At 45.5% G+C, this 24,950-nt stretch overlaps 1 protein-coding gene across 5 annotated transcripts in view; it reads right to left on the bottom strand.

Annotated features, from left to right (window-relative positions):
- DOCK10 (dedicator of cytokinesis 10) overlaps positions 1-24,950 on the bottom strand; it is a 341,015-nt gene that overhangs the window by 194,984 nt on the left and 121,081 nt on the right. For all 5 annotated transcript variants that reach the window (XM_083177979.1, XM_083177977.1, XM_083177976.1 and 2 more), the window contains one exon: positions 17,102-17,221. In XM_083177979.1, the coding sequence (XP_083034105.1) occupies positions 17,102-17,221 (120 nt within the window). The remainder of the gene's footprint in view (positions 1-17,101; positions 17,222-24,950) is intronic.

The following is a 24,950-nucleotide window of genomic DNA, read 5'->3' as shown; positions in this document are numbered from 1 at the left end:
AGGAGTACATAGGTAGATGTGTACAACCCCTTTAATGATATTTTATTTAATTTAAGAGTGATGTGTTTGGAATAAAGTCCCAATACTAAACTTAATAAAATCCTACAATTTGTTGACTTATATCATCCAATAATATTTATCATAATAGAGGTCAGAATGTTCTGGCTCCAAGAATCCTAGTGAAAACTATGCAGATTGATTTATATATTGATGGAACAATGACTGATGCGCAAAAATAATGAGTTTAAACCCATTAAACTTCCATTGCAGTAATATAATCTCTCGAACATCAAATCTATCATCCTGTATACTGCAGTACATAACCACCCTCTATGTAATTCTTAAACACTGTGCACAGTTATATGCTTAACCATAGACCTTTACCTTCTGTATTAAATGAGAGGCCAAAATATTTATGCTTCCACTCTCGGTAACTGTGTTTTCTTGGTTCACCAGAAAGGATGTATTAGGAAAGGTGCTCTGGTCCATCTACCTACTGATTGGCAATGAAACAGGCAGGGTGCCTAATGCAGAGGCACATTGAATGCCCAAGTACCTGCAATTGAGTGATTGGTTTGGTACTGCGTATAAACTTAAATCTGTAAAAACGGCACTTGCATTACACAGCATGTAAGGCACAGTTGCAACTGAGGAGCATGGTATCAGTGCTGTAAAAGTGCTGGACATCCCTGGCCATTACTGGGTGGTTCTGCTGTTTCCGTAATGGATGCTGAAATGTTTACATTGAGGTGGAAATTCTGCTCCTGTCGTAGGGCTGGTGGAAGTTTCTTGGATGGCACTGATGGTGGTGTCTAAAGAATACCACCATAGGTATTGAAGCATCTATGGAAGTGCAAAGTGCGCATCTCAGTCCTTTCACATTAATACACATAGATGCTGGGTTTTGCAAGGTTAGTGGTTGAGTGCAGAGGTGTAGGAAGGGCGTGGAAGATGGATATCAAGCTCTAGGAGGCGAGGAGCATAGAGGGCATGCCGACAGCCCACTTTCCTCCCTCCTCTGGTGCCCCAGAGAAGCAGCAGATGCTGACGGCAGGGAGCCAGCGCAGCAGTCTCTGTCTGTGGCAGCCCTCCAATAATGGCTGCCTCCTTGGAGGAGACAGACATTAGAGGTCCTGCGAGACTGTCAGAGGAGCGCAGCGTGCCCAGTGCTACCCGGAAGTACGGATTCTGGCAGTGCTGGTGCTCTATGAATGGAACCCCAGGACAACCATGTCACCTAGCTTCACCTCTGGGTGAGTGGTTTTGGCAAACTCTGCATAGTCTTAATGCCTCGAGCAGGGGTGGCCAATCCTGTCCTCAAGATCTACCAACAGTTCATGTTTTTCAGGTAAACTGTGGATCTATAGTAGGAATGAATGCAGCATGTTTGAAAATGTGACAGTTAGTAATGACCACAGCTGTGTACCAGCTAGGGGATTGGGAAAATGTGGATCGTTTGTAGATCTTGAGGATTGGTTTGGTCACCCCTGGCCTAGAGGGAAGGGCAGTCCAGCAATGGATCCCCAGAGTTTTGCATCAAAGCAAGATTTCCCTCTCCTGAGTGCTGACGGATGATTCAGGAGGAAGAAGAATTATATTTATATGGCTATTTTCTACAATAGGACTGAATGTGATCTTCAGATACTTTAAACATAATGCAGAGGTTTAGTTTTGCAGGGGAAAAGAGTTCCACCACCGCTCCAGGGCCTCTTTAAGCGATGACAATCACAAACTAAGAGCAGAAGCATAGCTAGCCTGTTAGGGATGCCACCAAGGCAGTATAGCTGTTGCACTTGCCCAGCAGTCCTTGAAGCCTCCTACAGGCAAAGCTTCCCTTATAACAGCCACGTTCAAAGGGGTAAATTAGTTTCACCCGAACCTCGGTGCCACCAGGACTTTTGAGGGGACAAGGCTGCTACAGGAGGCTTGGCAAGGCAAACACAGGACTGGACTCAGACTGGGACACAGACTTGTGTGTCTGTGTCCCAGTCACATACAAACTTTAGCACACTACCATGTGCGACTAGTATACACGAGCACCACAGCACTGGAGATGGAATTACCAAGCACTGGGTACTGAACCACAATGGCATTAGAGGTGCTGTCCCAGGCACTGTCTAAATGCAGACAAGTGACAGGACCGGATTGCGGAGCAGAGCCTGCACAGGTGGGTAGAAACAGACTGTACATAGAGCAGGATCAGACTGTGGGGCAGTTCTGGTTAAAGACAGACAAATGGGTGAAAACACAGGTACATAAACAGTAGCTCTAGTGGAACAAGTATCAACTGGGACAAACAGGACCAAACACAGCACAGACACATGAAGGGTCAAACAAACTTTGGGAAACAGGATCCAGGTAGATAAAAAACTCAGGGCTGGGTAGAATAGAGTATACAGACAAGGACTAAGCACAGGAGATAAGCATAAGGGTTGGTCAGGAAAGCATGCATGTGCTCTGCTGCAATAGCTTGAAAAAAGCAGTATAACCAGTACAGAGCTTAGGGCAGGCTGGGTAATTTACAGAGCAATGTCTAATCAGAACAGCTAGAATGGACAAGCCCCCTTAAGGAGGAAAGTAACTGCAGGTGCGCAGCCTGACACAAGGCAGAGTGCTAATTGCCTAATTATATGACAGATGAAACTGAACACAAAACAAATACAAGAGTCAGGCTGCATTTACACAGACCCGCCTGAGGGGGCTCGTAACATAGCCACTGTCACACCCAGTGCCGCAGTAAGAAGTAATAAAAGCACCAAAGGTTTACATTCACAAAAGGAAGCATGGGCTCACATGGGAGGGTGTGGCTTCACAGCCCAACCCTTGCTTTTGTCACTCTGGGGTCTTGGAGGTGCAGGCTGCCCCCAGGGACAGTGTAGGCTAAAGTGCCAGCTCCTACACTGACAGCCATGTGCTGCACGTAATGTCACTGAGCAGGAGCTAGAATTTTGGTGCTCCCATCCCTATTGTGCCCTTGGATCATCCAAGTTGTCTGACAATGACACCCAAAAAAACCTGAAAAACTAATATCAACATTTTTTTATATGTCAACCTTTTCCTTGTTAACTTTTTGCCTGTGTCAACTTTTTGTCATTAACAACCTTACGCATGTTAACATTTTGGTGTCAACCTAATATATCACACCTATTGGGAGGTATGCCATATGTTTTCTTTCGTTTAAGTTCCAGAATTGAAAGAATTCAGTGTGGCTACATACTGTACTCATTGGAAAAAAGTAACATCATGAAAAGGGATTACAACAATAAAACCTAGAATAAAATGTTGTGCATTAAATACTTAACATAATGGGACACATTTTAAATGTTAGTTCCTCAATGTCTGCCAGAGCAGACTGTACTCTGTTACTAGCTAATGGGTCTTACTTCATTTGCTGCATGTATAATAAGGATGGGAAATAGGAAATTAATAATAAAGTACAAATGTGCTTTATGCTCATAGCAGCCAATCAGAGAATAGCTGTGACACACACGTTAGACTTTGGAGGATATCTACATTACCTGCAATGATTTTATGACATAAACATCTGCATTAAACTGCATTTAGGCTACCGAAAATCGGGTCCACCTCCCGGCCCCCTGGGAAGGTCAGCATGTCTCCCGCATGTTCCCCAAAGCCCCTGCATCCCCCGGATCCGCTGAAACAAATCCTGGAGTTTGTGGGTCGCAGGAGGGGGTGGGACTAAAAGGACTTGGGGATGGGGTATGCCCAGGGTTGCCGACTTGCAAAAAATATTTCATTATGAGTTTGGGGGCGGGGCTTAACAGTGACGTCATTAAGCCCCGCCCCCATTACAGAAAATAGCCAAAATAACTGATATCCATGGAGGGGGCGGGGCTAAAATGACGCGATTGTGCCATTTTAGCTCCGCCCCCTCCTCTGAGACCCGCGGATTGCGGCATTTAAATGCCGCGATCGGGGGGGCTCAGTGGGGGTCCCCCTGAATCCGGGAGGGTTGCCCACCCTTCCAGGGGCCGGGAGGGGGACCCGATTTTCGGGAGACTTCCGCAAATTCCGGGAGGGTCGGCAACCCTGGGTATGCCCCAAATGTGTTGTTGCCTCTATGAGTTGTGTACTAACTGCCATAAGATTCATCCAGCAAGTTATTCATGTGCTCTATGCATGCTGACGCTTGTTCATACAAGACCACAATGTAAGGCTAGGACACTTCAGTATATATTGTGTTGTCTTGTGTGATCTCACTCTTTCCGGAGTCTGAACATGTCACATTAACAGGAAAGGAGATGTGACCAAATAGTGGTTAGAAACAGAGCTGTGTCTCTGCACATACAGGAAACGCAGCTACTGTAAAAGTGTTATGAGCCATTGTGGTAAGTTTCATACATTCTCTGTTTTATATCACAGGACAAATAAATACTGAAATAGAAACTTTCAGATTTAAACCAGAAAAGTTTAATACACTGGGGCAGATGTACGTTTTAAAATAATGTGGAGAAGAGGGCACTTGTAGCGGCCGAATGTAATAATCCCCCCCCCCCCCTCCCCAGCCGATAAGGAGAGCTGTTATGCCCAGCGTTAACGACTCTCCTTATCGGTGGCCCCTGCTGCCCTGAACATGCGCAAACCCTTTCTCCCCTCGTCTGGCTGTAATGGGCATGCGCGAGATCTCGTAATTACCGCAAGATCTCCTGCCCAGCCTGCAGCCAGCAGCAGGGCTAGCGTTGTCCCCGCAGTGGGGATAGGACAACGCTAGCCCTGAGATTTAACGCCTGGGTGGCTGTTAATACATCGCCTCGGCCGCTAAAAACTGGGGGACATTACAGGGGACAGCCCCACCATGCTGTCCCTAGAGCACGTTAGGTGCGCTGCACATACATTAGGAAAAATTTAATCACCCCCAGTTAACCAGCGTTAAGTGCAGAAATGCACTTACTACTGGTTAATACATCTGCCCCATGATTCCAAGTTTTCAAACTCAGTCGTCAGGACCCCAAATGGCTCAGGTTTTCCAGGTCTCCTCACAGAATAACGAGCAAAACAAATGAACTTCCCCTGTGGATGTGTCAGTGAGTAATGAGTAGCCCTGTGCACTTGCTAGGTGACCTGAAAAACATGAACTGTTTACAGAGCCTGATTAAAGGTTCCAGGTGCCCTAGGCTAATACATGTCTACAGTAGCTTCCCATGTAATGCTACTGAATACACGTGTATGGGCCCTCAGGTAGGGTTGCCACCTCACACATCATCGATTCCTGGAGATCCCCCCCCATCCTCATGCGCGCTCTCCCGGAAAAGTGGGTGTGGTCTCATAAAATGGGTTTGGTCTATTCAGGAAAGTGGGTGGGGCCTCTGCCATATGTATTCAAGTGCCTATTGTTACATTTATTATATTCATGCATGTCACCGGTGAAGGTCTGTTAAACCACCCAGACAAACATGCTATAAGTTCTCAGGTTCACATCTCTGACTAAATCCATATGTCATGGAGCGACTGGATCAGATACTAATCTTACACAACAACAGAGTCTGGTACAGTTCAATGTGTGACCCAGTAGGAGCATGTGTATAATACACAGAGTAGTAACACACAGCTGCCAGTCACACAAACACACAGCAGCGGCTCCCCTACTCACTGTTATACCTCCTCGTGGAAAATTGCATGCTGTTGCCAGGGAGATCAAGCACTACTGACTGCCTGGCTGTGGTAGTCACCACACCCTATTAGACAATATGCCGCACACCGTAATGTCCCTTACATATTATGTCCCACACCGTAATGTACATTACAAATTATGCCACACATCGTAATGACCATTACACATTATGCCACACACCGTAATACCCTTTAGACAATATGCCAGACACCATAATGTCCATTGCACATTATGCCACACACTGTAATTTCCATTAAACATTATGCCACACACTGTACTGCCCATTAGACAATATACCACACACTGTAATGCCCATTACACATTATGCCCCACACCGGAATGCCAATTACACATTATGCCACACACCATAATGTCCATTACACATTATGCTGTCCCAGCAGCCAGAGCAGGATTAAGGCTCTGAAGGGCCCAGGGTACTTAATACAGGGGGCCCATAGGTTTTAAAATGAAGATCATAATACAATAAAATATATATTATATACACATATACATATATACAGTATATTTTTGTGTTTGCACCTCTCAATCCCTCCTTCCGCGCTAGGTCCCCATCTCATCCATTGCAGCCTGCAACTTCATATATGGAAGTCAGCTGTCACATCCCAGCACGGCCTGCAGAAATTGGGAGGGAAGGGCGTGCATGCTACCCCCCTGTACTAGTTAATCAGGCCAGGGGTGGATCTAGACTTTTCTTCTAGGGGGGCGGTTTTCTGTTTAATCTCTCCCCCCTCCAGTCCCAACCCCTCCCCTTCCCAGTCCCCTACTGCCATATAATAGTATTATCACAGCAGCCCCATCCAACATAATTGACCTCCCCATATAAAGATTTCCTTATAAATACCATAAATTCCCTTCACAACACTAAATCCCTCTATCTACTAAAAACAATCAGAGGCAGGGGCTGTGAATTGCAGCAATCGGTTGCATGGCCCCTGTACCATAAAGGCAGGTCATAAATGAAAAAAGGCTTAATTCTGCCCCTTTCCTGCTTGCAATAGTAACCAGTACCTCCTCCGCTGCATGTGGGCACATCACCTGCCTCACTCCAATTCTCCCGACCGCAGCACCGAAAAACACCAGCAAAGTCACTAAAACTGACAATAGTGACAGTGGCAGACAGGCCCATAGGTAATCAAATAGGTCATAGAAATGCCCTCCATATTGTCTGGTGTTCTCAAAAATGGTCTTAGTATTGTGGGGCAATAACTAAAATACTGACAAAATTGTATGGTGGTATTGTGCAACTTTGCCTAGGCCCTTGATGGCTAACCTTGACACTCCAGCTGTTGTTGAACTACACATCCCCGCAGGCTCTGCTTCAGTTTTGCTATTTGGCCATGCTAAATCTGATGCAGAGTATGCTGGGATGTGTAGTTCAACAACAGATGGAGTGACAAGGTTAGCCATCAAGGGCCTAGGGCCGGGATAGCCAACTCCAGTCCTCGACAACTACCAACACTTAACGTTTTCCAGGTCTCCTCACAGAATCATAAGTGAAGTAATTAGCTCCACCTGTGGATCATTTATAATGTGTCAGTCAGTAATGAGTGCACCTTTGCAGCAGCTAGGTGATCTAGAAAAAGTGAATTGTTGGTTGCTCTCAAGGACTGGAGTTGGCTACCACTGTCCTTGGGTGTCTAGAACCCTTGGACCGGACCTGCCTATGGTACTGTAAGACCACACATAAAGGTGACTCATTTTCTTACTTACCCATTTTATCTTATGCCTTGCAGAAGTGAAAAATATGGGAAACAACATAAAGTTCTAGCAGTTTATTACTGAAGATGTATCTGCAAAGATCAGATCCTGTAGCCAAGTTTTCCTTGAGAAAGCCAGTTAACTGCAGCTGATGATACCTTTCACTGCACATTCATTATATATGAAGTACACCGCATTGTTTCTTCTTAATCGTTATTCTAAAATAAGTTCTGCAAAACCAGTTAAATATAGACAGGCTTTAATTCCCAGAAGCTTATAAAATGCTTCAGTTTACTGTTCATTGTGCTACAATTGAGACTATGGGCCCAATACAGACCCGATCGCACGGGTGCACACTCCTACAGTACCCGATTATCGATGAACTGCACATGCGTATGGGCAACAATAGGCGTGCGCAACGCCTTCCAGCGATGAAGTCCTGCTACTTTTCTTATTCGCAAGCCGTTCGCAAGGTGATCAACATGAAATAGTCTTCTGCAGGTGGTAACCAGCCATTTCATGGGAGCGCCCATAGAAACACCAGGCGAGCCAAAAAAAAGTACTGAGTGTTCAGGTGTTCCCAAGCATTTTAGGGGAGGGTGTGTGACCCCAACAACAGGCCGGATATGCCTGTATTCATCACAGCTGTCGAGTAAGGGGGAAATTTACTAAGATGTGAGTTCTATTTCAGGTGGGACGTTGCTATGGGTAACCAATCAGATACTATCTTTTATCTTCTAGAAGGTGCTAAATGAATAAGTAGTAGATTCTGATTGGTTGCCCGTAGCAACATCCCATAGTAAATAGATCTCCCATCTTAGTAAATTTCCCCCTACTCTGAGCCTGCGATAGAAAAACCCATTCAATGTGAAAGAAGAAAGAAAGGAACCAGTGCTGGCTATGTTTCTCTAATTATTCAAAATTAACACATGTAGGACGGTTTCTTTCAATTAAGTAATACATTTATTACACCTATAATAATGAATAAGAATATTTAAAAATCTATAAAAAAGCAGCGCACCTTTCCACAGTCTTCTATTCAATGTTAAGCCTGTTACGAAAGGTTTTGACCACAGCCACTGCAAAGTCTTCACTAGGCGTACACATCCATTGGCACAGTGTGCATATCAAATGCAAGGCAGGATTTCACTATAGCAGGGCGGGGTCTATCTGTTTGCTGGACTGCACATTACCGACCATGCAAATTACCCCACACTGATGCATCCTATCATCTGGGCAAGGCAGGGAAGGGATCCAGGCAGCAGATCAGGTCGGCAGCACAAGGGGTCCCTGCGGCGCAAGTGAGATCAGCGGCAGGGTCCTTACAGCAGATGGGAACTAATAGTTCCCCTCCACCGCAGGGACCCAGCCGCTGATCTCACATACGCTGCAGGGAACCCCTACCCACCAGCACAATCTCCTCCCAGCGCTGCCCAGGTAGGGGGGGAAGGATGCCTCCAGGTGGTGTGTGTGTTCCCATTAGGCATGTGAGGCACTAGGGGCGGCACATGTTTGGGGGTGGCACTTGGATGCCTGTGACGGTACTGTCAGCCCAAAATGTACCAATAACTGCTAAATATCCACTGTACTGTACTATATTCCATCTAAAATATAGTATAAATGGATGGGACATGCAGATACTGCCCCTGTAACTGTCCTACTTAGTAAACATGTATTCATAATAAAAGAACATGTCACAGTGGCTTTTTTTTATTAATCCATTATATTGGCTATTATCAAATGAGGGCTTAGAAGTAATCAATGAAAATAATACAATTATACAGGGGGGGCAGCGTTATTGTTGTGCCTAGGGGCACCCTCATCCCTAAATCCGCCCTTGTGTGTGTGTGTGTGGGTTTTGGAAATGACTCCGTATCATGCACTGCATATCTAGTGACTGCATATCTAATGAGCGGGTCCCCACCGGCTCATTAAATATTCCCTGCACTGGGTCCCGCAGCAGATTTTATAAGATGCCACCAAGAACCTAATTCAAGTTTCAACGGAAGGGGCCGAATTCAATGGTGGGGGTCTGTGCAAGTGCATTAAATATTTGCCCATGTGCAGACCCCCTGTGAAAGCGCCTTTGGCAAGTATCACACTAGCCGAGGCGTTTGCACGGGTAGGGGAGGGAGGGAACGGCATCAGGGGAACACCCAGAGTTTTATGAGCGTCCCCCTGAAAATGCTTATCGTTGGAGCGGGCAGCTGACGTCACATGACATCAGCAACAGCCCCCTTTTCGTCGGATAGCGGCTGTAATAAAAGTATTTTATTTAAGGCAGGATCACTGGATGGTGAGCAACCATCCAATGATTACTCCGCTGCCTAGCGAGCGGGTGTGAATCAGGCTGAATCAGGCCCTAAATTGGGAGGCGGATGCTTTTGTAAGCTGAAACCTAGTAAATAAGCCAAGTTCCAAGCAGTTTGGTGCCTATTCATCAATGAATATTGGCACCATATCCCCTAAAAATATTAAAGGTCCCCTGAATTTATGAGAAGAGTCTGCAGAAAAAATGTCCATAACTGTCGCATTGCCATCATTGCTAACTGCAGGATTCTATGGGGCTGTGAAGTGGTCAGATTGACCAAGTTTTGCCCCGTCACCTTCAGATGTCTATAGCCTAAGTGGCCTATGGGCTACATTCCGCAAAACTTCCTGTGAGAGGGTTCCTCCAGAATTTGTTTCCAGCAATTTGCACTGTTTGTGCATATGCAAATTTGTACAAGTAATGCAACTTGGTGGGTGATCTATATAAGCAACCGTCCTCTCCACTTGCGTGTGAGTTCATGTACTGTACCTGGGTGGCTATGTGGTGATTGTATGTAGGCTAAAGGTTCTGAGCGCATGTCATGGGAATGGGAGTTATTGGGCACTAACAATAGTGACCCTCTGTCCTGTATGAGTCCCAGCAGCCTCCAATAAGGAATGACTAGTTTCTCCAATTAGTACACTCATATAAAAAAGGGGAGGGTGTGTAATAAAGGAGCCTACAAAAATACCCTCAACTTGAACCATGCGCTTGTCCATATAAATTATTTTACTCTATCAAAGCAATAAAATACAAAACCAATTAGAATAAAAATAGCAAATAGGAAATCACAATTATTATAAACATGAATATATCACAAAGCAACAGATCTTAAACTCAACGTGTGAATAAATCTCTCATCATCCTCATATGGAGTTTTAGGATTTTACCAAGTCCCAATATTGTGCATTGCATACATTATATGTTGTAATCTCCATACAGATCTTCAATATTTAGGATTATGAGCTTTCATGCAGAAACATTGTCTCTGCTAAAATAGTGTTGAAAGCCAATGTCAAACATATTTTCATATAACGTTATTGTTTAAAAGCTTGGAAAAGAGGCTGAGTTGCTAAGTGAATCTTTAATGGAGGTGATAACAGAATAAACCTTTCTCACTAGTGCCCCCTGATACAGACACCTGAGGACAAAACCCCGCTGGGCTCTCATGCTTGGCTGGAGTATACATAGAACAGAGGGCAACGCAATGAAAATAGTGGTTTTACACCCAGGGCAACTATCAACACAGTGCAAACACACTAACTCAGGGGTGTCAAACTCAAATTCATCGGGGGCCGCATCAGCAGTTTGGTCACCCTCAAAGGGCCGCTGTATAATAATAATGCAATGACACCACAGGCTGCTCCCGCTGTATAATAATAATGCAATGACAGCACAGGCTGCTCCCTCTGTATAAAAATAATGCAATGACAGCACAGGCTGATCCCGCTGTATAATATAACAATAGTAATGCCATGACACAAATTATTATACAGGGGGAGCAGCCTGTGGTGTCATTGCATTATTATTATACAGAGGGAGCAGCCTGTGGTGTCATGGCATTACTTTTACATTATACAGGGGGAGCAGCCTGTGGTGTCATGGCATTATTATTATACTGGGGGAGCAGCCTGTGGTGTCATGGCATAATGCCATGACACCACAGGCTGCTCCCCCTGTACAATAATAATGACACCACAGGCTGCTCCCCCTGTATAATATAAAAGTAATGCCATGACACCACCACCAGATATATTGTTTTTTTATGTAACTTACTGTATTTTATCCCTCAGGCTCCTTTACTGCTGCTGCGGCTCCACTAATTTCAATTCCACTCTCTGCGCCGCGGCCTGTCCTGTGGCGGCCCCCCGACTCGGCCTGCCTTCCTTCCTCTCTGCAGACGCGTGGGTGGGAGGCGTCATCATCATGACGTCCCCATCCAGCATCTGCCACTGCCTCAATAAGAAGGAACAGGCTGCCGGGCCCTCCTCCACGTAGCCGTGGAGGCCGGCGGCCATGTTCCTGTGGCCGCAGACATCTTAAAAGACCACAGGAACATGGCCGCCGGCAGTGCAAAAAAAAAAAGATCTCAAAAAAGATCTAAAAAAAGAGAATAAAAGGTGAAGGCTTGCGGCGGCTGCGCGGGCCCCATGACGAGGTCTGTCGGGCCGGATTTGGCCCGCAGGCCTTGTGTTTGACACCCGTGCACTAACTGAATTCTGACACCAGAACCTCGGAAAAACGTGTCACGAAGTTCATTCCAATTTGCTTATCATTGACTGAGCGCAAATGCCAATGAGAGTGAGTCAACAACATTTTTTAATAGTGATAACTGCCATGGAACTTCCACAGGCAGATTGATAGTTGGTACAACTACATACTATAATCAACTCTGCATACAACTGAATATCCACAATAACTTCAGTGCATATAATGCAATTGTACTATGTATCAGTTCCATATTGTATTGTATTGCTTATACAACATATCACGTTGTATTGGTACTGTTTAATACATTAGACGGCATCCAATCAACCCAGATAGAACATCTGGAACGTAAAAACTTTGGTTTACTAGCCACCCAAATCCCTCCCCCACGCACACACACACACACACACACACACACAATGTTTTCCCAATTTCTTTATCTGGACATCCGATTAGGTCACGCGATAAAAAGCACATGTCCTCCAGAAAACACACAGGAGAACATAGCTTATCCTATTTGCCCTGACTTCCCCGGTCAAATAGGATAACCCCCGGCGAGCCAATTACCTCTGAATAATATAAATTATTGGATATTGGACATTGTTTTATACTATATGTACTGTATTATTATTATTACTATTATTATAGAGCCAGTTAAATAAAATACATAACAATTCAAATGAAACTATTTATTGCTTGCATATGCTATTATATTAGAGATGAGCGGGCCCGGATCTCCGGGATCCGTCAGATCCGAATATGGTGATCCGAGTCAGGATCCGAGCCGGCTTGGGTGTTCCCGCCTGAATTCCGGACCGAAAACGAGGCGAAACGTCATCATCGCACTGTCGGATTCTCGCAGGACCTTCACTCCATTATAGGAGAGGGAAGAGGGTGGTTGGGATCTGTGCTCCGTGCCCTGTGCCTTGTGCTGTGATTTATTTAGTGACTGATTTTTTATTTTGTTGTAAACTAGGTGCTGCAGTGCTCACACGCAGGGGCTGCAGTGCTGCTGACTGTACACACAGTGTCCATAATACAAGGGGCTGTGTCCAGTGTGTCAGGGGCTGTGTCCAGTGTACAGGGGCTGTGTGCAGGGGCTGTGTCCAGTGTACAGGGGTTGTGTCCAGTGTACAGGGGCTGTGCCCAGTGTCCAGGGGCTGTGTCCAGTGTCCAGTGTCCAGGGGCAGTGTCCAGTGTCCAGGGGCTGTGTCCAGTTTCCAGGGGCTGTGTCCATTGTCCAGGGGCTTTGTCCATTGTCCAGGGGCTGTGTCCATTGTCCAGGGGCTGTGTCCATTTTCCAGGGGCTGTGTCCATTGTCCAGGGGCTGTGTCCATTGTCCAGGGACTGTGTCCAGGGTGACGGGCTGTATCCAGTCTCCAGTCTAACGGGCTGTGTCCAGTGTGATGGACTATATCCAGTGTGACGGACTATTTCCAGTGTCCAGTGTGACGGACTATATGAAGTGATCAAAATTGACTAGAAATGAGTGGAAATTAATGTTGTTGAGCTTAATAACACTTTAGGGGCAAATACAGGCCCAAAATCTGTTATTTTAGCCATTTTGAGCATTTTTTCCCCCAAAAAAATCCAGATCCAAAACCAAAACCCGCAAGGGTGGTTTTGCCAAAACCAATCCAGATCCAAAACACGAAGGGAGATCTAGATCCAAAACCCGAAAAAGTGCCCGCCGCTCATCTCTATATTATATTACTGATTATGCATTGTGAATGGCTTACGTTATTAATTATAAAGAGAATATCTGCAACACTATTGCTACACTATCTCTTATATATTTAGCCAGATCTGTCACTCAACCCCTGTGTAGAACGTTCCTGTGTAGAACATTTTCATGTGTATAACGTTCCACCCCCTTGACATCACCTCCCCCCGCCCAGCCAGGGCTACAGTACACGCCCACCATCCACCATTACTCCACAGCCACCATCCACCATTACTCCTGCACATCCCTACCCTCTGCCAGGACCCCCGCGACACCCCTCCCGCGATTCGCGGGACCCTCCGCGACTCCCCATCCAGCGATTCGCGGGACCACTGCGACCCCCCCCTCCCACGATTCGCGGGACCCCTGCGACCCCCCCTCCCATGATTCGCAGGACCCCCGTGACCCCCCCTCCCGCGAATCGCGGGACCCCCGCGACACTCCCGCGAATCGCGGGACCCCAGCGACCCCCCCTCCCGCGATTCGCGGGACCCCCGCGACCACCCCCTCCCGCGATTCGCGGGACCCCCGCGACCACCCCCTCCCGCGATTCGCGGGACCCCCGCGGTCCTCCCCTGCGATTTGCGGGACCCCCCGCGACCCCCACTTCCGCGATTCGCGGGACTCCCGTGACCCCCCCTCCCGCTATTCGTGGGACCCCCGCTCCTGCGAAACGCGGGACCCCCGCGACCCTCCCGCAAATCGCGGGACCCCAGCGACCCACCCTCCCACGAGCCCCCTCCCGCGATTCGCGGGACCCCTGCAACCTCCCCTCCCTCCCGCGATTCGTGGGACCCCCGCGACCCCCTCTCCCAGCATTAAAAGGGCCCCCCGCGACCCCCCCTCCCGCGATTTGCTGACCACCGCCCCCTCCCCTGCTTCATGGCACCCCCCCTTCTGCGATTTGCGACCCCCCCTCCCGCAATTCGGGCCCCTCTCCCCGCGATTTGCGGACCCCCACCCCCGATTCACAGAACCCCCCGTAGTGCCCCCCTCCCGCGATTTGCGGACCCCCTCGGCACCTCTCGCGATTTGCGACCGCCCCGTAATTCACACACCACCTCCAGCGCCCCCTCCCGCAATTTGCAGACCCCCTCCCGTGATTCGGGGACCCCCCCGCGATTCATGCCCCCCTCACGCAATTCACGGCACCCCCCCACACCCCCCTTCCTGCGATTCGCAGCCCCCCACGACCCCCCCTCCTGCGATTCATGCCCCCTCCCGCGATTCACGGACCCCCGCACCACCCCCCTGCACCCCCCTCCCTTGATTCACGCCCCCCTCATGCAATTCACGGCACCCCCCACCCCCCCCTCCTGCGATTCGCAGCCCCCCACGACCCCCCCTCCTGCGATTCATGACCCCTCCCGCGATTCACGGACCCCCGCACCACCCCCCAGCGCCCCCCCCCCTCTTGACTCACGGCACCCCCCACGCCCCTCCCGCAATTCACGGACCTCCACAACCCCCCCCCTCCCGCAATTCACTAACCCCGACAACCCCCCTCCCGCAATTTGCGAACCCCCCTTCCCACGATTCAAGCCCCCCTATCCACATTCCCCATCATGCTTTACCGCCCAGCCTCCTGCTCTCATGCACCCTAACTCCCACCCATTAGGAGGAGACACTGAATCAGGGCCACGGTCCTGTACTTCTGTGCTGCCACGCTGGACCCTTACCCACTGGCAGAAGCTGCACAGTGTCTCCCACCCTCTTTAGTCCCCCGTATGCCCACACACCCCTATCACTACCTAGCTTCCTGCTCTCCTGAACTGTAACTTCCACCACTGGGTAATCGCTGACGCTGTGTTACCCACATACCCCTATTATGCCTCATAGCCCAGCCTCCTGCTCTCATGCACCCTAACTCCCACCCAGTAGGAGGAGACACTGACTCAGGGCCACGGTCCTGTACTCCTGTGCTGCCACGCTGGACCCTCACCCACTGGCAGAAGCTGCAATACAGGGCATCTTTCATACAATTCTAACCATATTTCTCACAATACAAACGTTCACAAATTAAGGGGCGTAGCCTCTTACGCTGGTGTGAAGAGCGCCCGTAGGGCGCGATGATCACCTAGTTTTAAATAAAACCCCAATGTAATACAACAGAGGTAAATATTATGTCCCTTTTCACAAAAAAAAATGTAAATCCAAGGGTGTGTGAGTCATTTGATAAAATTTTGGAAACTTGGTATGGCAACCCCGGCTATAACCATCTATAAAACGTCGTACAGTATTGCAAACTGGAACTGAGCAAGAACAATGTACATCTAGGACGGGAGAGCTATTATTCTTTATTAATGTAACACTTTATGCAATTATTATGATATATATTTAGCATGGGGACTACTCATTTAAAACGTTTATCCTGTAACTAAGCCAAGCATAGTACGCTGGTGAAATACTTAGCAGAGCTAACTCGTACTCATTACTAAGGAACGGTACTTCTAAACAATACGTATATCTTCCATTATGGAAACAAGGCATTTACATCCAATAAGAGTAACTAACATTTCATTTCAAAAATCCTTTTAACACATAATTTCAGGGCTTGGCATATGAAGTGATACATTTTTATGGTTATGGCTTTTGAACTCTAAAAGTGCTTTACACTTTAGAGTTATCCGTGAGGAAGTCTGTAAATGAATGTAGCTGATACAGTAAAATACATTACATCTGTATCTCTGAAAAAGCTAAGTTGCATTGTATAAGAATAAGAGAGACACTAAACATTTGTGCAGCATTGTATAGGTATAACATAGATGGAGACGTCCACTCAGAGGCGTAACTCCTGGAGGCAATGGAGTCATCTGCCACTGGGCTCCTGCTCCTGAGGGGGCACCTCTCCTCCCCTGCCAGTTTGAATCAGTTCATTGAAACCTATCAATATCACTTTTGTGGAAGAATCCTCCTCCTAACATAATTTTTACAAGTGTCTCCCTGTATTAGAACTAATGACCTGCCTTACTGGAAACAGACACTGATGATTGAGCTATTGGGGGGCACCAATATTTGTCTTGCCTCCGGGCAAATGGGACAAACTTACGCCACCCATGGCCTCCCCTTGTATACTGCCCAGAGATAATTTCTCTGTACTGTTGTCTGCTGACAAAGAACCCAATCTATTATGTAGCGCAGCACATACTGTAAGGAGTCCTTCTCTTATCACCAAAAGCCACCAGTCTGATGCCAGGAGACAAGATAACTGCTGAGGCCTGCAGTGCAGGACACAAGCCAAGCACTTTTATTCAGCATAGTTTAACAAAGGACTTCAGTTCAGCTTTGTTATTACTGTACAAGTCGAATCACCCTGCACAGTGGGACATGCAGATGTTGATACAAGGAATGAAGAATTCAGTGTAAAGAGAATTCTCTCCAATTCAAGAAATATACCAACAAAGCCAACTGTCTTAGATTATAGTCAATTATTATCTAAGCAACCTAGTCTGAGTCAGTGCCTGGCAATGAGAGTGATGACGACAATGCTAGTATAGAGGGTACTTACTGAGAAATCATCTGCAGGAAATAATACAAGATCTTTCAGGGGATCATTAGAATATGTGTTTTCCAGTTCTGTAATGGCAGTTTCATAATCCAATGGTTCCAGGAGTTTAGGCTTTTCATGCTATAAAATAAATATAAATATATTAGAAATGCAATATAAGTGCATAACTACCAAACAGATACTGTCTATTATCTTCTAGATGGTGCTATATAAATAAGAAGTTGATTCTGATTGGTTGCCTGTAGCAACATCCCATGTGAAATAGAAGTCCCCTTATTATATCCCCCCCTAATGTGAAAATTAAAATGTCAATAAAAACAATGAACAGCAAAATTACAAAAATGAAGCTTTTGAACAATTTAAAGAACAAATTGAAATATTTGTCATTTTCATATTTCAAAAATTGTATGACTACTTCCCTCACTAGTAAGAAAACTTATTTTGGTTTCAATGCAAAGATTAAAAAAAAAAAAAAAAAAAAAATGAAACTAGGGATAATTAGAAAAAAAATTTTTTTTTCTTTAGATGAACGGATGAGTATTTTCCACAATTTAATAATTTATTCGGTACTTATGTAATATCTGGGCTCCCATGTTAAATGCACCCCATTTTTTCATACCCCTACTATCCAACTACGCGTGGAGTTGATTTTATATAGTGTGGCGAGCGCAGCGAGCCACCGTGCCCGAAGCGTGGCGAGCGCAGCGAGCCCCGCGAGGGGACGCGGTCTCATAAGAAAAACGGGAGCCCAGATATCACATAAGTAGCATTTATTCCTACTGATATAAAGTAAACACTAAAACGTTGATCTCTTATACAAAAAAACACCCGTTTATATTTTCTCATACAGTAGATTTAGGGGTTAATTCAGTAAAGGGAACGAGATGACAATTGCAATGGTGTATAAACCCAGTAACATCAGCAAGACTCACACCCTCAAATTCTGCTGATTTCTGTACAAAACCATATAGCCAGCAAAAAAAACAATCCACAGATCCAGCGGTACCCTAAGTATAGCATATAGCCAGTGCAAGAACATGACACATGATTGAACTGATCACCTTACATTAACAGAAAAGATAAAAATTCAGTATTCTTTAGATTAATAATAATCATAGTGATCCAATTAACCACAATAGTGCCACCAGCTCCAAAAATGGGGGCATTTCACAGTTTTTAAAAATCACCCCTATCAAATTAGCTTGCACAAGAAACCCTATTTTTTGTATGCCAATGCGCAGGCCTAGAGAAAAGGTGCTATGTATTTTCAGGGCATTTATCGGAGATAAAACAGGCACTTATCACACATTTGGTTTTGTCCCCTATGGCAGGCAAAACCAATTCTAGATAACTGCCAGCACCGGAAGATAAGCACTGGTTATAGCGGCTAATTGAATAGCTCCTGTCTAATCTATTAGCAGCGGTAAATTACTGGTGTTAACTGGATATCCCCCATATATGCAATTTAGAATTACCTTCATATGTTTTATGTACAATAGAATGTACATTCTGCTAAATAATTATTACAGGAGATGTAATTACAATACATAATTTAGTCTAAATAGATATTTGAATCAAAGTATTTGATAACATTTTGTCTAATTATTACAAATAAACAGAAATGTTTATTTTCAGTGAAAATTCCATTTGTTAAATATTGAAAAATGCATTTATTTAGAGTTTCCATGAATATAATGATTTTAAACTTTCATTAGTGCAATCACTTGATGTAATTTTCATCAGTTATTTGCAGCACATATTTCGTTGTTACTCTGGGGGTTATTTTGGTTCACTCTTTCTGACAAATTCCTTCTTAGATGGACAAAACCATGGTCCACTGCAGGGGGGAAGATGTAAAATGTGCAGAGAGAATTAGATTTGGGTGAGTTGTTTTGTTTCTGTGCAGGGAAAATACTGGCTGCTTTATTTTTACACTGCAATATACTGTAGTTCTCACTTTGAAGTTAAACCCCACCAAAATCTAACTCTCTCTGCACAAGTAACATCTGCCCCACCTGCAGTACACATGGTTTTGTCCATCTAAGAAGGAATTTGTCAGAAAGAATTAACCAAAATAACCCCCTGTGTTACTAATAAAGGGCAACATGAAAGGGAATGAAAATAATTAAATGTGAGAGAAAATGTGCTTCTCCTTAGAAAAAGAAATAAAATCACACCAAGAGATCAGCATGCAAACTAAAATTCCTGAATCACTGTTGGGAGTGTTGTAAAATGCTATAAAGAGACCAGCCAAAAAGAACATAAAACAGGAAGGGATAGGAAGCAAAAGTTATCCAAGAGACAACTCAGCAACATTGTAAGAATGCAAATGAAAACAAAATTGGATTCCATGTAATGATACAACGTAAATTATACATTTCCTTTATAAACATGACTTTACTGCAAGAACTCCAAGTATAAAGCCCTCCATCAACATACTGTATAAATAAGAAACAAGACTGGGTGTCCTAAGGGTCATCATTCAAGCCAACTTTAGGCATTTGGATATGTTTAGTGATAAAAGCATTGGGGAATCCTGGCACTCTCTTCACACTGCACCTTCCAGATCATACAACTGGAATATCACTCAGATGTATTGTACTAAGCCTTGGAAAGTGATAAAATGGAGAATGATAACATACCAACCAATCTGCAGCTCCTTACTGCCATTTTCAAACACAGCCTGTAGCATGAGAGTTGGGAGCTGAGTGACTGGTATTTTATCACAACCTTTTTATCACTTTTAAGGCTTAGTATATCTCATCCTTACATGGAAACATAGAATTTGATGGCAGATAAGAACCACTTGGCCCATCTAGTCTGCCCCCTTTTTAAACGGTACCTCAAACCATATAATCCTTATTTATCTGTAAGGATATCAATATGCCTATCCCAAGCATGCTTCAATTGCTCTACTGTACTTGACTCTACCACCTCTGATGGGAGGCTATTCCACTTATGTACTACTCTTTGTGTGAAGAAATTCTTCCTCAAATTTCTCCTGAATCTTCCTCCCTCTAGTTTTTAGTGCATGTCCCCGTGTTCTGTCTCCCACCTGTACTTTGTTAAACCCTTGATATATTTTATTTAATTATTTCTGTATTATATTAAAGTTTCTATCATGTTCCCCTTTCCCTTCTCTGCTCTAAACTATACATATGAAGATATTTTAGTCTTTCCTGGTTTTGTGATGTAGGCCATGCACCATTTTAGTTGCCCTTCTTTGTACAGTCTCTAATGGATTTATATCCTTCTGGCCTTAAGGTGGCCATACACTAGGGAAATTTATCAGACGCTTGAAATTCCACGAGATTTCCCTTGAACTCCCCGGCAGCTTCCTGGGAGTCCTGCATGTCAGATTCTGTACTTGAGGGTTTTTTTTCACATCAGATATGTTGCATGCAATTTATCAACCTGTGATAAATCACATGCAATCTATCTCAGGGTTGCCAACCCTCGCGGAATGGCCGGGAGGATCCCAAAAATGTGTCCCCCTCCCAGCCCCCCGGAAAGGTGGGCAACCCTCCCGGATTCCGATGGACCCCCTTCCGCCCCTCATGTACCTGGTGGCAGAAGCTTTAAATTGCCGTGATTCGTATCTTTTCAGCGGAAGGGGCAGGGCTAAACATGCAAATCACGTGTATTTAGGCCCATCCCCTCACCCAAAACCCGCATATTGCGGGATTTGCATTACTGGGGGCAGGGACTGATGATGTCTCCATCAGGCCCCGCCCCCAGAAGTGCTGCTGACAGGCTGGCCTAAATATTACTGCTGAATTCGGCCAGTAATTCAGCAAAAAATACAACTAGAAAATACTAATTTTCCAGACATATTTGGCTGAAGCCTGCACGGATCAGTGATTAAATACAAACTTTGGTGGCAGTTGCCTTGAAGTGAAAATGTTCAGCACTCGTCAGCAGCAGCAGCAGCTTTGTGAGGTTCTTCTAGGGAGGGAGGGAGCAGGGAGAGGAGGCATTGCAGCAACGATGCCTCGCATGACCAGCGGCACTGCTCCTGATGACCCGGCAGGCTGCGATGGATTTAACCGGCGGCAGGTGCAACCTAGGAGGTGTGATGTAATGTGCACGAGAACGAGCATTGCATCACACCTCTTGTCATGTTCATGCAAACTGGGCACTGTACATGCGATTTAACTCTTAAATCGCATGTAAATTGCCCAAATTGCATGTACATCGAAATTGCATGTACATTGCCCTAGTGTCTGGGGGCCTTTAGTCTTACTCTGTCAATCTTTTTCTATCTAAACCACCTTCTTCTATACTTACTATACATTACTCAACAGCACACTATCTTCACCAAGAGCTTGGTCTCATATTATCCCCCTAGAATCTGCAGCCACATTCCCATCCCTCACACTGTCATACAACTCCCTCTCTTTTGTTATATGGCCAACTGTAGATTCTCTCTTCAACCCATCTCTCTTCCCTGGCACATTCTCATCCACATGTAACCCCAAGGTCATTTCATTAATCCTACAGAAGTCATCTCCTGGCACAGCCTCTATATACAACTACTGCCCTATTTCTGTCCCTAACCTCTGACTCCAATCCACTTGAGAAACAAGTTATGTACAACAACCTGACACAATTTAATTCCTTTCACTAACTTCACTCAACTTACTGCAGTCCGGTTATTGACCTCAGCATTCTCGTGACATTGCCATAACCGAAGTGACCAATGCAAAGTTTAATGGGGGTTAAGGCTGAGCTGAATATATAACCAGCAACAAATCAAGATGACTGTAAAAGTAGTGCAGACACCGATATGTGAGCTTTGGGCATCTGGAGATGCATCCAGTTCTGCACCAGTTACATACTCATGCTTACACCAGCCATACTTATGTCCATGTACAAAAATATAAGCAGCAAAACATTTCATACAATAATAGGCCCACAAGATCATATGATATGGGACAATAAATTAGCAAACCTCTAATCAGTTTCAGAAGGGAACCTGCAATCATTCAATTAATAACAATTAGCTAGTCATTTTGACTGCTTTTATTATCCTGGAAGGCACATGCTATTCTATTGCCCACCATTTAATCCACTGTACCTGGTAACATAGGGCCTTATTCTAGTTCACTCCTGGCAAATTCCTTCTCAGATGGACAAAACCATGTGCACTGCAGGGGGGCAGCTGTAAAATGTGCAGAGATAATTACATTTGGATGAGTTATTTTGTTTCTGTGCAGGGTAAATACTGACTGCTTTATTTTTACACTGCAATATAGATCTCACTTTGAAGTAAAACCCCACCCAAATCTAATTCTCTCTGCACAAGTTACATCTACCCCACCTGCAGTGCACATGGTTTTGTCCAGCTAAGAAGGAATTTGCCAGAAGGAGTGAACCAGAATAAGGCCCATAGTTCTCACCTGGTTACTTTATTCGGATCCAGCTGCACTTTCTATGTTACTTCCTCGCTCAAAGTATCTTTGCCACATTTCCCTCTTTACGCGAGATGTATCAAAGTAAATAATGTGGTTAAACCTTTGAAAATAGGAATGTCCGGAACTTTGCCACAATACGTATGGATCCCCCAGTATTAAAAAGGGTCTGCCAGAGTAATCCTCAAAGTCCACAAAGAAGTCCATGGGGCTGCAAATTGCTGGTATGCAAAGGATCGCTCTCCATCCCCTGACCATTGTGCAATATGACTCCTGGATTATAAACCCAGAGGTCCTCTCTTCTCAGATGAGCAATCCCAGGAGGTAGGTATTCCTACTGTACAGTACATAACTTTAGTAAATACTAGTATGCAGAGGTGTCACAGGGTCTGATGACATGCAGTGCACATTCTGCTTTTACCCCAGCCGAACTGGAGATGGCAAAAAGGTGGTATGGCCTCTTATAGTTCAACGTTCTGCAGCAATATTACACACTGTAGAACCCCCGAGCCCGTCACTGCAGGAGAGTAAGCACTTTGGTGTCACACCGTCCCAAGGTGACACCTGGGTGCAGGCCACACCCCTCACTCCCAGAACTTCCAGTATCTGTTGTTGACCCAGATAAACCTTCTTTTAGTGAACTAGTCTACTGAGTCTTCCTACAGTACTGTTTATACTGATGACACATGTTTACTAGTTTATCCCTAATTATCCCTGACCTCCCACCTCCACATCTATCTCACGCTATGTCCACATGGATTCTCCAATGCTACCTAAAGATTACTACCACCCTAAGAGATCTATTCATTATATTTCAATTTCTACAAAATTTGGTGAAAATTAAGAGGATTTCAGTGTGGGGGAGGGGTAGATAGGACACCGGGGAGCTATGGGGGTGGGTGGGGGGATTGGAAGCGAACACAGGAAAGTTCAGAGGATGAGGGTAGGAGTGATAAGATACAGCATGGGTGCGGGTAGTGGGAGAGGACACCAGGTAGAGGATGCAACAAGGGGACAATGGGGGGAACACACAAGGAAAGCCCCATAGGGTCCTGGAGAAGCAGGGCAGTATATACTTTTGAAAAGCTGTCTCAGCAGCAAAAGGAGCAGCTTTTCAGAAATGATACTTTTGTATTAAGTTAATGATAAATTGCATTTCTTTTAACTAAAAAATTGTGGAAAATGGAAAACTATACTATAACTTATATTTTATCATAATGAATACACCCATACATTACACATCTTCCACACCAATATATCACACAGCATGGGCAAAACTAATGGTGGTACGCGCCAGGGCCTGCTGCAATAAAGTGGCCTGCAGCCAGCAGCATAATCAGCAGGTCAGTCCGATACTGTACTAATAACGAGCCAGACTGATTGCCGGTGGCTAAAACAAAGCAGGAGTGGCTGGAGGGGAGTAGTGAGCCCTTCTCCCCTCTATTTCTCTGTTCCCAGCATGAAATCCAAGGAGGCAGCCACACACTGCAGCTCTGACATGGCGATGGTGTACGACACCTGCTGTAACTTGTCTGTCTGCACTGCTCTGCCCTGCTTGCACCCACATATATTTATCAATCTTCTGTGCGTCTGATGGGGGTGGTTGCCAGGGAATGCCATCGCATCTTGTTCCACCTGGGCATGCCAATTACTAGTTCTGCTACTATCCCCAAGGATCCATTACACTACTTTTACTAGGGCAAACGTAGGATTTATACATATTTATATAGAAAAATCCAGAGACAGGGCACTCACCAATTTCTACAGTTAGTTATTTATTCCTCATAGTGACAATACAAATGTTTCTGTCCTAGAATGGTACTTAGCCATGGCACAGCCCATGACATGAATCCCAAGTAGCGATTCCTGTAATGGGTTAGGCCATAACAGCAACTGAAGAAATTGGTGAGTGCCCTGTATCTGGATTTTTCTATTTACAAAGCCACCTGTTGGCAAATGTAGCAGTACTCCAGCATCAAAGGAGGATTACTGTGAGTGCATTGGAAATTGTAATTCATATATACAGATGGGGCAGGACTCATCCTTGCAGGGGATGGCGATGGCGACGCCAGCCGCCATCCCCCACCAGCCGCCATCTGTACAGCGAGAAGGGGACGCACGTGCACAAGATGCGCGCACGCCCCCTCCCGACGGCTCTTCCATCAATTCCCCCGGGTCACCGCCGGCTTGTCGGCGGTCACCCGGGGTCCCGCCGCCTCCCCGCACCCCCCCTAACCCTGTCCGTCTCCCTGAAGCGGAGACAGACAGGGTTCCCGTCGCCCTGCCGACGGAAACTGAGACGCGCGTGTTTCAGTCAGATGGCGAGCCGGGCTGCTGGTGGATCCATGCGGTTTCAAAGAATCTAAACTTGCGAATGTCACATCTATGTGTTTTAAATAAATGTTATTGAAATGTCATTTTGTCGATTTGCTTGAAGC

The sequence above is a fragment of the Crinia signifera genome, chromosome 3 (genome assembly GCF_055691185.1).
Source record: "Crinia signifera chromosome 3, ASM5569118v1, whole genome shotgun sequence".
Lineage (NCBI taxonomy): Eukaryota > Metazoa > Chordata > Amphibia > Anura > Myobatrachidae > Crinia > Crinia signifera.
Note: the sequence above shows the minus strand (reverse complement) of the source record. Positions and strands in the feature narration are given on the sequence as shown.